At 41.7% G+C, this 15729-nt stretch overlaps 1 protein-coding gene and 1 long non-coding RNA gene across 2 annotated transcripts in view; one reads left to right on the top strand and one right to left on the bottom strand.

Annotated features, from left to right (window-relative positions):
* LOC105805454 overlaps window positions 1–1329 on the bottom strand; it is a 6698-nt gene extending 5369 nt beyond the window's left edge. Inside the window, exon 1 of the long non-coding RNA XR_001137213.1 lies at window positions 1268–1329. This is a non-coding gene — a long non-coding RNA (uncharacterized LOC105805454). The remainder of the gene's footprint in view (window positions 1–1267) is intronic.
* A 5509-nt stretch (window positions 1330–6838) lies between these two features.
* The window catches only part of FLVCR1 (feline leukemia virus subgroup C cellular receptor 1), a 21610-nt gene continuing 12719 nt past the window's right edge, over window positions 6839–15729 (top strand). The window contains exons 1-2 of the mRNA XM_012638323.1: window positions 6839–7576; window positions 10563–10707. Coding sequence (XP_012493777.1) covers window positions 6839–7576; window positions 10563–10707 — 883 coding nt within the window. The remainder of the gene's footprint in view (window positions 7577–10562; window positions 10708–15729) is intronic.

The following is a 15729-nucleotide window of genomic DNA, read 5'->3' as shown; positions in this document are numbered from 1 at the left end:
AAAGGAGGGGCAGTTGGACTAACAGCTGCCTCCTCAACAAGGAACAATAAAGCCAGAAGACAAAGAAATGATGTTCTCAAAGTGTTAAAACAGTTATAGGGATGGTAAGTCAACACATAAAAGTATGTTCATCATCATCAGTCGTTGGAGAAATGGAAATCAATACTGCTATGAGATACCACTGCATACCAGCAGAATGGCTGACATTAAACAGACCGACCAAACCAAGTGTTGGCGAAGTTGTAGAGGAAATGAAACTCTCCTGGCTGGTCCAATGATAGTGACTAAGTGAGCTAATACATATCAAGAGCTTAATACAGCCAACTGTCAATAAATGGTAACTTTATTATATTAATTAGGCACTTTGAAAAGAAGGACTTGTTCAATTTGATAAGTATATAGTATTTTCTTGTCTCCCCAGTTACTACTCTGTTTATCTGCTGTGTGACTAGATAATTGGCTGTGTAATTTGTGGGGCACAGTGAAAATAATAAGCTGGACCCCTAGCTAAGAAACAATTGAGACTTTCAAGAGAGCAACAGCAAAACATTAAGCCAAGAGTGAGACCCTTCTGAGTACCGGGCCGTGTGTGACAGTACAGGTCACACGCCTTTGACACTGGCCCTGTGTGCAAGGGACAGGCCAGTTTGCACAGCTAATTCACTCAGTTTTACAATCTCATAAATGGAGATCAGCAATGTGTATAGCCCACAACTTTGCAAAGAGCTTTGAAAATATTAAGCATGTATATACAGTAGACCTTCATTATTCATGGATTCCCTATTGGCAAATTAGCCTACTTGCTGAAATTTGTTACCCCAAAATGAATACTTGCAGAGACTAAAATTCAAAATTCGGAGTATGAGCTGAGCATGGGGTAAGCCTGTAGTCCCAGTCACTTGGAAGGTTGGGGTGAGAGGATCACTTGAGCCCAGGAGCTGGAGGCCAAAGTGTGCTGTGATTGTGCCACTGCACTCCAGCCTGGGCAAAATATTGACAACCCATCTCAAAAAAAAAAAAATCAAAGTATGGTTTCTATTGAACGCATATTGTTTTTGCACCACTGTAAAGCTGAAAAATCGGATGTCCAATTATCTTAAGTCGGGGACTGTCTGTATTCTTCCTGGGAGCCATAGTTCAGTATTTGCTAATTCACTGTTTGCGGCGACTTTATATTAATAGAACATAACTATCACAATAACAAGCACTGACTGTATGTATAGAGAAAATACGCTACTGTTTCTACAGGTATATTATTATAAATTACCTTTAACATACAGCAACCCAAAGCCTATTTGAAGTCCACTGGTGTGGACCAGCCCACTGGGATGCTACCCTGGCGATGGAATATTCTGATCTGTGCCATTCCAAATTTGTTCCAGTCATAGAACCCCTGGTGAAGAGAAGTGGTTCTGGACTCAGAGAGCCCATTTCCACTCTAAGGTTATAGAATACAATACCAGGCATGCACTGTTGTGGCTAACTATGTGAAATTGAATTTAAACTGTTTAGTTACATTTCAGGGGAAGGGAGGGCATGATTTAACTTGTAATATGTATTAAATTTTAAATTTTGCAATAATGGAGGCCACTTTCTTAATATTAGTCACTGTCCCTTAAAAGCATTTGCTAAGTTAAATGCAAGTGATTCTGTATGGCCTGAATCGCTAAGAGAAAAGCTTTTCTTGGTAGTGAGGGTGTTATAAAATAAGATACAAGGTCTAGTCCCTGGCTTCGAGAAGCTCAGATCTAGATAAAGAATAAAAAATGTAAAGGAAAAGCTAGGTAACATTGCCAGGAAGAGTTCAGTGAGTGGTGATGATAGCGCTATGAGCGTCAGAAGAGGTCTCTGGGCTCCAGTCCTGACTTAGGAAGGAGGTGGGGGCTGGGCTCACGCCTGTAATCCTACCTTCCCCGGGCGCCAAGGTGGGAGGATAGCTGGAGCTCAGGGGTTCAACTTTATTTATTTATTTATTTATTTATTGAGACAGAGTCTCACTCTGTTGCCCAGGCTAGAGTGCCATGGCATCAGCCTAGCTCACAGCAACCTCCAACTCCTGGGCTCAAGCGATCCTCCTGCCTCAGCCTCCCGAGTAGCTGGGACTACAGGCATGCGCCACCATGCCCGGCTAATTTTTTCTATATATTTTTAGTTGTCCGATTAATTTCTTTCTATTTTTAGTAGAGACGGGGTGTCGCTCTTACTCAGGCTGGTTTTGAAGTCCTGAGCTCAAACAATCCACCCGCTTCGGCCTCCCAGAGAGCTAGAATTACAGGCGTGAGCCACCGCGCCCGGCCTCCAGTCCCGGTCTTGATGTGTAACTCAAAGGTCTAGAAAAATGGCAGAATGATCTGCTCCCATCCCATCAGTTTGGTTTTATTGTATTGATGACCTCAACTGGCATGGATCAAGAGGAAGCAAGATGAAAACACACAGGAGAAAAAATCCTGGGACTCTTTTTCTAGGAATATAATAAATACATACAAATAAAATGTCTTAGTGGGGGGTAAAAAAGAACGCACAGGAGGATTCTGATTTCTAGCCCTCTCCTCCACCCCTCCACTCCCACCTTGATCTTTCCACTCAGTAGAGCAGCATAGCCTCTGCTGCTCAGGTGGCCAGAGCCTGGTGCTAGTGTGTGCAAACTGAAGGCAAGGCTGCCCCAATCTACCCACCTCCCCGTGGAACACCATGGCTCGGACATCCAATAGAATTGTTCTGGTTTCATCTTAACCTCTGAAGCTCTTAAACTGTAAGAAACTTTTGGTCAGGAACAGCCACATCACTCCTGTTAACATCTTGGACCTTGACTCTTGGATGCTGTTCAGATCTGTATCACTGACCTGTTACTTATTCAAATCTCTCCACTCTGTTATCCCACACCCATCCTGTAGCTCAAACTCATCTTGACTTCTAGCCAAGTGATGCTTGCAGAAATGCCCTCTCCGATGGAGATTAAGGTTCACGTTATGTCATACATCCAGACATACGATATGAAGTATGACTCATGTCTAAATTGGTTAATAAGTATCCACCACTGAAGCCTCAAGAGAGAGAAGGCGAGGTTAAGGAATTAGAATGGCTTAGCACTACAAAGAGGTACTGCTGAGCTTTTCTATTTTCTCTACTCCTTTCTTTACTTTATGGAACTTTGCTGAAATAGGCATATGAATTTTGTCTAATCCTTTCATTAGAAATATATTATTTTACTTTTCCTAAGTCATAGCAACTTAAAGTCAGAAGAAATATTAGATTTCACATAGGTCAATTTTTTATAGAGTGTAGGAATCCTATCTACAACATACCTGTCCGACATAGATGATCATCTATTGGCTGTCCAGATACGTCACATGGGGGTCTATTCACGTGTCAATCACCTCTCACAGTAAGAAATCTACCTCCTGTTAGACAAGGGATAGTTGAGATACGCCACTCTGAGCTGCCCTTTAGGGCAGGCCTGACAGCACCCTCCAGGGATGGGCCCTACAATCATAAATCCAGTCCGACAGAGTTTGGAGGAACTCCAGGAGGATCCGAATAGGCTTAAATAGACAACATGGGGTCAAATCTAAGATAACCCAACAAAGAGACATGCCTATGAGAAACACAAAGTTATGAGTTGATATTTTAATAACAGGGATGGCTAACATTTACTGAGTACTGGTATAGATCAAAGGTGAGGCATCATTTAAGTGCTTTATATTTACTAGCCGTTTGTTTCTCACAACAATCTCATGAAAAGTATTGTTCTCACTTTACAGTTGCGCACACACACACACACACACACACGTGCACAATACTAGTCCACGTTCATACAGCTAGAAAGTGAAAGAGCTAGGACTTGAACCCAAGCCATTTGGCTACAAAGCCTGAATCCCTAATTGCTACACTTAATCACCTTACTAACTTTAACTGAGAATGCCTACCACGTGCCAGGTATTGTTGAATCATTTAATCCTCATAACAATCCTACAAAGCAGGATCCTATAATCCTGTTAGAAAATAGCTAAGTAACTTGCTGAAGGTCACACAGCTAGTGAGTGCTGAAGTTGGAATTCAAACCCAGGTAGCCCATCTCTAGATCTGATTCCTTTCCCCACTCCTCTACACCCACTTGGTGGTACCCTCCAGGCAGATGGTGACAGAGTCAGATACAGAGCTTTGTCATGTGCAGGTAAGGTACATGAGAAGGTGGAGCAAAAGTAGGACAGGCACCAGCTGGTGAAAATCTGGAGGAAAATCAGGAGCTGACTGGCTGTCCGGGATACCCAGGGAACTCCCAACATGGTCCTTCTTGCTGAGGACAAAGAGAAGACAAATGATCTCTAAACAGAAGTAGGGCTCGGTGCGGTGGCTCCTGCCTGTAATCCTAGCACTCTGGGAGGCCCAGGCGGGAGGATCTCTTGAGGCCAGTAGTTTGAGACAACAGCAAGACCCCTGTCTCTACAAAGAATAAAAAATTAGCTGGGTGAGGTGGGGTGTGCCTGTAGTATCAGTTACTGGTGGGGACGGGGGAGGAGGAGGGCGGCACTGAGGCAGAAGAATCGCTTGAGTCAGGAGTTTGAGGCTGCAGTGAGCTATGAAGACGCCATTGCACTCTAGCCCAGGCAACAGAGCGAAACCCTGTCTCAAAAATAAATAACTAAACAAACAGGAGGAGCCTAAACAATCAGAAAGAATGGCCTCTCTGTAGGAGTACATTCAGGAAGCCACCCTATCAGACCATCAGATCTGACACAAGATGATCTCCAACCCCCACTGGATAAGGGGAAGTTTGCAGATATCTGAGTGTTTACTGTGAACATCTGGAATGGATGTATGACTGGAGCAAGCAAAGAAAGATCCATTTAAAATTCAACCCACTGGATTCCTTTTCTGAATAGGTTTTTTCTGAGCTATGTAGAAGATTGCATGGTACATAAAAGTACAAAAAAAAAAAGAGGCTATGAATATTTAATAATAAATTGTGCTGATTTTTAAAAGTTATTTATTTATTTTAGAGATGGGGGTCTCTCTATGTTGCCCAGGCTGGACTTGAACTCCTGGGCTCAAGAGATCCTCGTGCCTCAGCCTTCCAAGTAGCTGGGACTATAGGCTTGAGCTTTATGAATATTAAGCAATGCAATTAGTTCATTTTTTAGAAATCGATACAATAAACTTCTTAACTAGGGCTGAAGTCCTTTGGATTCCACATTTAGTTATTTTTTGTTCATTCAGAGACCATAGCTCAGTAATCTAATCAATGTTTAGTAAATCATGTTTGGAGGGGAAATTTAAAAGATTTTTTTTTTAAAGAAATGGGTTTATTTACAAAGCAAGTAATTCCTTAAAATATTCAATAGTAACTCAATGCTCATTAGTTGCATTCATTCGGTAAATATTTATTGAACACAAACTGTGCTAGGTATTCTTCCAGACTCTCGGAAAATAGCAACAGCATAAAAAAGCAACACAACTTTCAGCCCTGTCCCCTAGGGAGCCTACATTCAGGGGAGGGAGGGGGAAAAAAGAGGGAAAAAAAAGTAAATATAAGACATTTTAGATGGTGTTAAACGCTAAGAAGTAGAAGAAAAAAGCAAGATAAAGGGATGGGGGTGTGTGGCAATTTATACAAGGTGGGCAAGGAAGACATTATAATGCACAGAGTCATTAGCGTTTAGGACATGTAGCATTTCACCTGTACTGAGAGCTGCCTGATATGTTCTATACATGACCAAAATAATAATGTAAGAGGCAATAAAAAGGTGTACAGGGTTTTAGGGTTCTAGAGATCAGCACTTAAAAAGATTAAATCCATAGCGAGAACCCCTATACTCCATACACTTAGTTTCATTTTCACTCTAACAATGAATACTTGGGTCTCTCTTTTTTATATATAGTTTCCTAAGGAGCAGCAGGGCTGACGTTTTCTCTAGTCCAGGAAGTCCTTCAAGGCTACATGTGCTCTGGAGAACAGAAAATATGTCTCTCTCTCTCTTTTTTTTTTAATTCCCCAGAGCCCGAGGCAATGTCTGGCATATACCGTTCAAAACAAGTTTGGTACCTGGAACCCGCTGAACAGCCCTGAATATGCGTGTCCAGTAACTACGAACGACGTGTGTTGGTCCAAGGCGGCGGGCACGGCTCGTCTGCGTGGCCTCCGGCAAGTAGCGGGGTGAAGACTGGGTTGGGGGGGCGGGGTATGGAATTCCGGTTTCCCAAGGGCAGATTTCCCAAGAAATCTTTCTCTAGCTGGACTGGATCGCTTTCTGGCCTTCTTCCTCTGCCGAGATAGCACGAATTTATGAAACGGGGTCCTGTCTCCTCCAAAGCCAAGGTCCCACCTAGGCGGACAGCGGTGCTGCGGCGAGAAGCCTGCGCACTGGACGGCGCCCTTGGGGAGCCCTTCTTGGTGGCGAGGGTGCCGCCTGCCTCTTTGTCTCCCCCGCTCGGTTCCTGCCGCCCCTCGCAGCCCAAGCCGCCCCGTCCGCCCCCAGGTGCGGAGAAACCCGAGCACCGCAGTGCTTCCCGGCACAAAGGCGCCCAGTGGCCTTTCTCGCCCCGCTTCCTCCCGGCAACTGCGCGATTGGCTCCCGCGCCGGGCGAGGGCGCCCGCTCACTGGCCCGCCGACCGCCGTCGCGCTGACGCGCCGCTCTCGGGGCGGGACCCGACACGGAGGGACCCGCGGCGGCGGCGTGAGGCTGCGACTCCTCCACCTGCGCACCGGGCGGCGTGGGCTGCGGTTCCGGGCGCACCTCCGGGGAAGGGGGGAGGGGGGCGGGATTCCGGGAGGGCCGCGGGGTCTCGGCGCGGGGCGCAGGGCCGGGGGCGCGAGGCGGCGCGGGGAAGCCTTGGGCCATGGCGCGGCCGGACGACGAGGAGGGGGCGGCGGTGGCGCCCGGGCACCCGCTCGCGAAGGGGTACCTCCTGGTGCCGAGGGGCGCGCCCGCAGAGAAGGAGAGCGTGGAGCCGCAGAACGGACCCAAAGCCGGCTGCCGGCCCCTGAACGGGTTCCCCCGGGACAGCCCCGCGGCCGGCGCGGGAGCCCTGGGCGGGCCGCAGACTCCGCTGGCCCCGGAAGAGGAGACCCAGGCCCGGCTGCTGCCCGCGGGCCCGGGAGAGGCGACCCCGGGGGCCGAGGGCACCCTGCTGCCCCGGATCGCGCTCTCCACGCGGCGCTTTTTGGTGCTCCTGATCTTCAGCCTGTACTCGCTGGTGAACGCCTTTCAGTGGATCCAGTACAGCATCATCAGCAACGTCTTCCAGGGCTTCTACGGCGTCTCCTTGCTGCACATCGACTGGCTGTCCATGGTGTACATGCTGGCCTACGTGCCCCTCATCTTCCCGGCCACCTGGCTGCTGGACACCAGAGGCCTGCGGCTCACCGCCTTGCTGGGCTCCGGCCTCAACTGCCTGGGCAGCTGGATCAAGTGCGGCAGTGTGCAGCAGCATCTCTTCTGGGTCACCATGCTGGGCCAGTGCCTCTGCTCCGTGGCCCAGGTGTTCATCCTGGGCTTGCCCTCCCGCATTGCCTCAGTGTGGTTTGGGCCCAAAGAAGTGTCCACAGCTTGTGCCACCGCCGTGCTGGGCAATCAGGTAAGGCCTGGAGTGATAGGTGACAGTCGGATCCTTAAAGGACCAGAAAAATTCATATAGGCTCTCATGGCCTGTATGGATGAAGCCTCAGGAGGCCTTTGTCTATAAATGAAAGAGAGGAGATGAGTAGTCGTATGTTAAGAGGCACGCTTTGATTAAAGAGCATTTTAAATTTCTTTGTAAGGACAGAATTTTTAAAACAAGTTTAGGGCCGGGTGCGGTGGCTCACACCTGTAATCCTAAGACTTTTGGATGCCCAGGCGGGGGGGCATCACTTGAGCCCAGGAGTTTGAGCTTGCTGTGAGCTAGGCTGACACCACTGCATTCTAACAGGCAACAGAGCGAGACCTTGTCTCCAAAAAAAAAAAAAAAAGAATTCTAAATGTTCTGCTGGTGGTAAGGACTTCACAGCGTTACCGAGTCCAATTACCGATTTTTAACAGTATGACAGTGCAAGACAAATCACACATAAGGGAACCATTGGAAAAGAGTGGCTTACTTTGCCAACTCTCCATTAAGGAATTACCTAGTCTTTCCTAATACCATAGGTTGAAATTCCAGTTGCATTTCTAGGTAAAATGTTCTGTGTATTTTTTAAATTGCAGACTGATTCTTTTACTGTAATTTAATTTCTGTATAAGGGGTCCTATGATACTCTCTGTAAGTTGTATCCCCTCAGCTGGAGGGGAATCTAGTTAAAAATCTGTATCCCAAAAACTTCAGTTCTCTCTATACTTATATTGCTACATGTAGTTATGTAACAAAAGATTGCTACTTTCTTACTTGATCTAACCTCAAGATCACAGTCAGATTTATTTAAAATACATAAAAAGACTAACTATACTTGCTTATTGCTTTATATTTATTTCCTTTATCTAAAAGTACAGAGGAAGGGGTAGTTTGAACTATAGTTGTTATGTATCCAAAATAATTTATGACTGATACTTTAGTTGGTTACATCTGCATGTCTGGATAGGAGCTGTGTTCTTGTTTTATCTTTACTAAATTATATTCAAGATTAATACTTCATCGAGCATGACAAAAATATTAACAACATATCTATGGACAATCTATTTTGTGAATAATAAATGGAAACATTTACTCATAGGCAAACTTCCCTCAAACTGCACACCTCTGGGCCTTCTTCCTACATTCCGCTCGGGTGTTCTCATCCCTTCCTTGGCTCCAGTAGCTGTACAGTTGCTCATGACTCCCAACTTTGCATTTTTAGCCTAGTTTATGAAGTGATCATTCACAATAATATTCAACTTTATTGAGCACTCACTAAGAGCCTGGAGACACGCCAAGTGCTTTACATGCCTTGTGTCATTCAATTTAATACTGTCAGATAAGAACTATCAGTCTTCCCATTTTGTGTATACAGAAGCTGAGACTTGAAGGGATGAAATTATTTTCCAAAGGTCACAGCTAGTTGGTGGCCACATTCACACTCAAGTCTATCTGGTTCCCGAATCCTAGCTTTTAACTACCCATCTGTACTGCCAGGTCTCTAACCAGAGAGAACCTTTTAAAACATAGATCAAATCATTTCATTGCCCTGCTTTTTGAACTTGCCAGTGATTTCCTATAGTACTTACAATATAAACTCTTTACTCTGAATTATAATACGAAACTTTACTGGTATGTCTTCTTTGGTTCCTCCAACAATGGTAAGCTTGTACTTGCTTAAGGGCATTTGCAGAAGCATTCCCTCTGCCTGGAATGTTCTTCTTCCTGGAATCGCATGATTACATTCTTTTTGTAACTTATCTCTCAGTTTAAATCTCATTCAGTGCCATTTCTTGATTCCATTTAGAGTTGCCCGTCATTCTCTTATTACATCATTATGCTGTAATTCTCCATATAGCACTTATCCCTGTCTCATGTTTATTGTTTACATATTTGTATGTTTACATGTGAATTTTTATCTAGTACTCATCTCCCGTCCCTACCATTAGATCGTAAGATGAAAATAAGCATGTGGTCTGAATGCGTACAACTGTATCGCCAGCATTTATTACAGTGCCTGGCGTATTTTAGGCTCTCTATAAAAATGTGTTGAATAAATGAATGAGCTTCAGACTAATATAGATATTGGCCAGCTGGATAGTCTACTTGGATATCTCATAGGAACCCACCACTCAAAATCTGCCTAGTTCATTGTCTCCTAGCTCATTTCGCTTCACCTCTACTGCCACTATTGTAGCTTGGGCCACCCGCAGCTCTCACCTAGAGCTTGCTAACTTATCTCCCTATCTGCAGCTTTTGCTCTCTTCCGTCTATTCTCCATTCATCCAGTATGATCTTTATAGTGTGCAGATCTGTTCTGGGCACTAACTTACCCCCTGCAGTGGCTTCCTTTGTCCTTAGGATGAAATTCAAAAACTCTCTAAGGTCACATGTGAGACCTTCCATCTCTGCCTCCTGCCAGCTCTTTTGATTCACCTCTCTCCACAATCCCCAACCCCACACACATACTCTTTCTCTGCTCTGTGCCAAACTGTGCATACTTAGTTTCTGACAAGGTCATGCTCTCTCCTTCCTGGCCCTGTACGTAATGTCCCTTTGATTTGGAACATTTCTCCTTCTCTTAGCTAACTCCAATTTCTTATTCAGATCTTTGCTTTCTCCATGAACTTTTCCTGAATCCTGAGTCTATACAAGGTGCCCTTCCAAAGTACTCTTCTGTAGGTTGTTTTCTCTTAGCCCTATTTTGCATACTCTTATTCCCTTTTTGACGGTGAACATCTAAAAGTCGAGGAATGTATCTTACACAACTTTATAGCAGCATCATTCAGATAGTAGGATCTCAGTAAATGTTTTTTAAATAGGAAAGACATTGGTCAGCAATTTCTCTTTAACAGTACAGTAGTAACAAATACATTAAAACATAAACACTAGCTGTCCTCTTTATGTTCTATTAATTGCCAGTATTTACTTTTTTCTCTAATGAGAATAGCTGTTAACAGTACTATTTATTTTACAGCTTGGCACTGCAGTTGGCTTTTTGCTACCACCCGTTTTAGTGCCCAACACACAGAATGACACAAACATCCTGGCTTGTAATATCAGCACCATGTTTTATGGAACATCAGCTGTTGCCACACTTTTATTTATTTTGACAGTAATCGGTAAGTGAATTATTTTCCCTATAGCTTAGATAAATGCATGACAAAAATTTGAAAATTTGTATTGATAGTATCTCAAATAGCATTTGCTTGTTTCATTCTTGCCATGCACTGTTTTGGTCAGGTAATGAATGCTATAAACCCAGCAATGTGTTATGATCCACTGTTACCTATTTTAATACTATACAGGATTTGAAGACTAATTCATCTAATTTATCTCCCTACTAACTTTTCTTCTTGATAACTGTTGGTTTCAAACATATTACCTGCCTCCTCTTCCCATATTCATGTACATGGTCTGCATCTTATGCCTACCTGGCCAGAAATAACTTCTTGTCATGCTTTGAAGTGATGCAAGCAGGCTGCAGTCTTCCTTTTAATGATAAATCCTCCAAAGGATCCCCAACTTAACAATTAACTGGATCTGAAAATATTGACCAGTGAATGATCCTGGGCAGCAGTAAGCTGTTCAGCAGAATTTCAAATTGTGGCAACTATCTGCTCGTTAGGCCATTCCAGCACAGCAAGGCTGCCACCCTTCGTCACTGAGTCCTCTCGTCGGGGCCTGTCTCTTGAAGCAGTCAGTCAAAATCAGCCGCAAGCAGCCGTCATCAGTTTGGAAGAAGCTTTGGGAAGGTCTGCTTTTTTAACTTTATTTTTAATGGGAAACAGTTTTGATTTCAGGGAAAAGGCTAGGTAGGGTTTATTTAAGTAATATAGCTGCTGACATAACTGCAATCAATATTGCCTTTTAGACACTCAATATATGTAAATTGATTTGAAGAGGAAAGGAACTATAAAGTTGAAAGGCTGTCTTTTCATCATTAAAACTTATAATTAGGCCAGGCGCGGTGGCTCACACCTGTAATCCTAACACTCTGGGAGGCCAAGGCGGATGGATCACTCAAGGTCAGGAGTTCGAGACCAGCCTGAGCAAGAGCGAGACCCCCATCTCTACTAAAAATAGAAAGAAATTAGCTGGATAACTAAAAATATGTAGAAAAAATTAGCCAGGCATGGTGGCGCATGCCTGTAGTCCTAGCTACTCGGGAGGCTGAGGCAGAAGGATTGCTTGAGCCCGGGAGTCTGAGGTTGCTGTGAGCTAGGCTGATGCCACGGCACTCTAGCCTGGGTGACAAAGTAAGACTCTGTCTCAAAAAAAAAAAAAAAACACAACAGACAAACAAAAAAACTTATAATTAAATTGTATTATAGCTGGAGTTTTAAAATTTTGTATATTTTGACTATGGTTATAATAGTAATGAAAAATTCCTATTTTATGATCTCCAGATATGAAATCCTCAATTTTCAAAGAAATGTATGCTGAAGACTCTAGAATGTTTCAGTAGAGACTGCCTTGGTAGATGAAGCTCAGCCCACATACTTAATTTCCCTTAAGATAATGAAAAAATGTTCTCTTGGTAGCATATGAAGTATTCTGACATGTCTGATCTACTTATGGTTAGTTTTTTTTCAGTTAGGGAGTGGCATATTTGCTGTGTCCAGACTACTCAAAAAGGACAAATGACCCGGGTACTATTTTAGTTTAGTTTAACAAAGTTTTGAAAGAAATCTATATTGTTAAAAAAAAAAAAAAGAAGAAGACTTAAATATGCTTTTCTGGCAGCCATATCTGATTTGCTAGATGAAATAGGAAATAGTGTTTATATACATTTTGCATAAATGGCCCTTCCATTGGCAATAGGGATTTTTAAAATACAAAATTCTCTTTCTGTTGATTGCTTATTTTTTTTTCACATAAATTCTGGTTTTCATTTTTTTTTTAATCTTCAATTGTTTGTCTCTTTAGAAGAAGTGAGAGTAATAGATTACATATGAGATATCTATAGATATGAAATTATATATATGATGTGTGTATATATGTTTAAATTGCTACAAATATAATATTTTTTTTGTCAAAGAAGAGAGACAAAGAACAATAATAATAGGTGTGACCATTGGCATATCACTCTGTGTTGTTCGAGAAATTAAAAGAGAGGGCTATTTGTATACTTAATTATTTATGTTCTCATGGCTTATGGGTAGAGAGTAGAAATAGAGATGGGGAAATAGGAAAAAATTGGAATAGAAAAAAAGGGCTCTTTGTCAAGTTTTGTTCAGTGGTTTATAATTTTAATCTTACAATACCAGGCATAGTATAAAAGCAAGATAATATGCAGTTACGTTATGAAAGTCTTAAGTTGGAAATTATAACATTTAAATGGAAAACCTACTTATTTTTCTCATACCGAAGTATTTGTTATTGAAGAAAATTTGGATTATTTAAAAAATACTTAAAGTTTGTTAATTACTAAGAGACAATCCTACTTCCCTCTAAATTCTACTAATAATTACTTTGGAAGTCCAACCAAATTCTTATAATTTAGTTTTGTTGAAGTTTTCAGGAATGTAACATGTACTAAATTGATACTCAGTCTTCCTAAAATACTGTCTTGAAGGGTTGTGCCATGTAACCCTGTCCCCTTCCCTCATGTAGTTTACATGTGAGTGTGATCTATCTAGCATTTCTAGAAATTTACCCAAACCCCACTGAATTTCAAACTAATCCCCCATTCCTATTGGGAGAACTCTATTATAGCCTCTAACATTTGGTTGGTTGGTATGTGCCAAACATGTTTAAAGGTATGCTACATACTGTATCTCATTTAATTCTTATAATCCTATCAGGATGTTTCCATTATTATCATTCCCATTTTATAGATGAGGAAACTGGGGCACAGAACTTGAATAAATCTAATTTGCCCAAGATCACAGTAAACACTGAAGGTCATATTTAAGCCTAGGCAATCTAACTCCATATATAAAATGTTATATATAAATACATATCATTTTAATTTTTACTTAGCCTTGTTTTTGTTCCAATTCAAATTCTTCTTCCATAAGTGGTAATGCCGGCATATTTAAAAGCTGTTTTTGTGTAGAACAGCAGTAAACTATGTCATTTAACTCAAGTGTGTCAATTAAAATCCTTTCCTGATTTACTAAGATGAGTGGATGACAGAAACTAAAAGTAATAAACAATAAAATTATTTAATATTCATGTACTTAAGCACATGACTGTATAACATGTATGCATAATTTTACTTTTGATTCTTAAAAATTTAAGATAACTATAGGCTGTAAACTTTCAAGAAAAATACATTTTACTTAGTCTGTAAGAATTCACACTCCTGAGGCAAAGTTTCTGATTATTTAAAATAAGTATTTCTTTAAAAAGACAACGTATTTTGTGTCACACTCGATAATTACAACATTCTTTTGCATATATTATATCATTTAATCCTCATAACAGCTCGTTATTGTTATTTCCACTTTATGGATGAGAAAGCTAAAGTGGAGGGGCAGGAATTGACTTCTTCCAAGTCACACAGTGAGTTGGCGCAGAGCCAGGATTCAAACTTTTATTTTTCTTAAAATAAGGTAATATGTGTAATATTTGCTTGACTCACACAATGACAAATAATGAAATCAAAAGATAATGTTATAACTTGATTTTGAAAAGTACAAATGGCCCTAAATAGCAATAATAGATTTGCTACTTATTCATCATGGGAGGACGAGTTTGAATGTGGTGCTCGAGAACACTGTGGCTACTTTACATGCCTAATGCCAGGGATGGAGAATAACTGGTAGTTATTTTATTGGTGCAAGTTTTTGGTGGGGAGAAGACAGTAGAAGCTTTATTTTTCAGTTTCAAAAGAGGAAGAAAAAGCCACATTTCATCCTTTCAAAGTAGCATTTTGGCATAAACCAATGGCTTTTTGTTCTTCTTTTTCTTCATATAGACTTAAGTTTGACCTTACCACAGCATGAGATAAGGGCTTGATTTTTGTCAAAAGACTGACTGTCTGAAACCAAAAGATTAACACTTGTATTCAGAAAATAAATCTAGTGGAGTTAAATACTGGCAAGAATTGTTTTCATTTTTTGCATTTGAGTTCAGGTTTAGGCCATTTAGACTTATTTTACCATAGTAAATAAAAACCTAAGTAGAGGTAAGATTCATAAATACCCATGACCTGTAAGCATAATTTTTACATTCTGAAACTTTGTTTTACAACTGTGTGAGTTATGTATTACCACCGTTAATAAAAAGAGATATCTCCTGTCTAACTAGGATATAAAGAGGCTTTCAGGAAAGGACAGCAGACATCCTAACAGAGCAAAGATCATATAGAGTGAAAGGAAGAGGAAGGATTGCAACAACTTAAATGTTTTATGTCTACCAGTCCTCTAATGTAAGGATATTAAAAAGTAAATATTTATATGAGTTATGTCTCCTCTTGAATTAGTTGTGAGATCTATAAAAATAGAAGTATGTGGCTGGGTGCCATGGCTCATGCCTGTAATCTTAGCACTTTGGGAGGCCAAGGCAGGCGGGGGATTGCTTGAGGTCAGGAGTTCAAGACCAGCGTGAGCAAATGCAAGACACCGTCTCTACAAAAAATAGAAAATTACCTGGATGTGGTGGTGCATACGTGTAGCCCCCAGCTACTCGGGAGGCTGAGGCAGGAGGATCGCTTAAGCCCAGGAGGTTGAGGTTGCAGTGAGCTATGATGATGCCATTGCACTCTAGCAAGGGTGACAGAGCAAGACTTTCTCTCAAGGGAAAAAAAAGTATGTTTTAGTTTGATATTTTGGTCAGCGGAGAACTTTAATTTTTATTTTAGCAGCAAAGAGGAGAATTAAAGAATTATGGTATGTCATGGAAGTTGTAAGGGTCATTTCTTTCTTTCCTAGTTGTTCTCAAACTTGCCTGGCTTTTGATAGCATTTGAGGAGTTTTACTTATTTTAATATAAATTCCCAGGTTCCATCCTGAAGGTTCTGATTCATTGAACCTTGTAGAATCTCAAAACCTGTATTATTTTTAAATTTCCAGTTGATTCCAGTTGACAGACAGATCCATCAAATCTAACCCACTTTCAAACTACAAAGCAGGCCTTCCTTGCTGGAATAAAGAAATAGCCAATATTAAAGAAAGAAAGAAAGGAAAAGAGAGAAA

This window comes from Propithecus coquereli, unplaced genomic scaffold (genome assembly GCF_000956105.1).
Source record: "Propithecus coquereli isolate 6110/MARCELLA unplaced genomic scaffold, Pcoq_1.0 Scaffold129, whole genome shotgun sequence".
NCBI classification, from domain to species: Eukaryota; Metazoa; Chordata; class Mammalia; order Primates; family Indriidae; genus Propithecus; species Propithecus coquereli.
The sequence above is the reverse complement of the archived record's forward strand: the minus strand, read 5'-3'. Positions and strand labels throughout refer to the sequence as shown.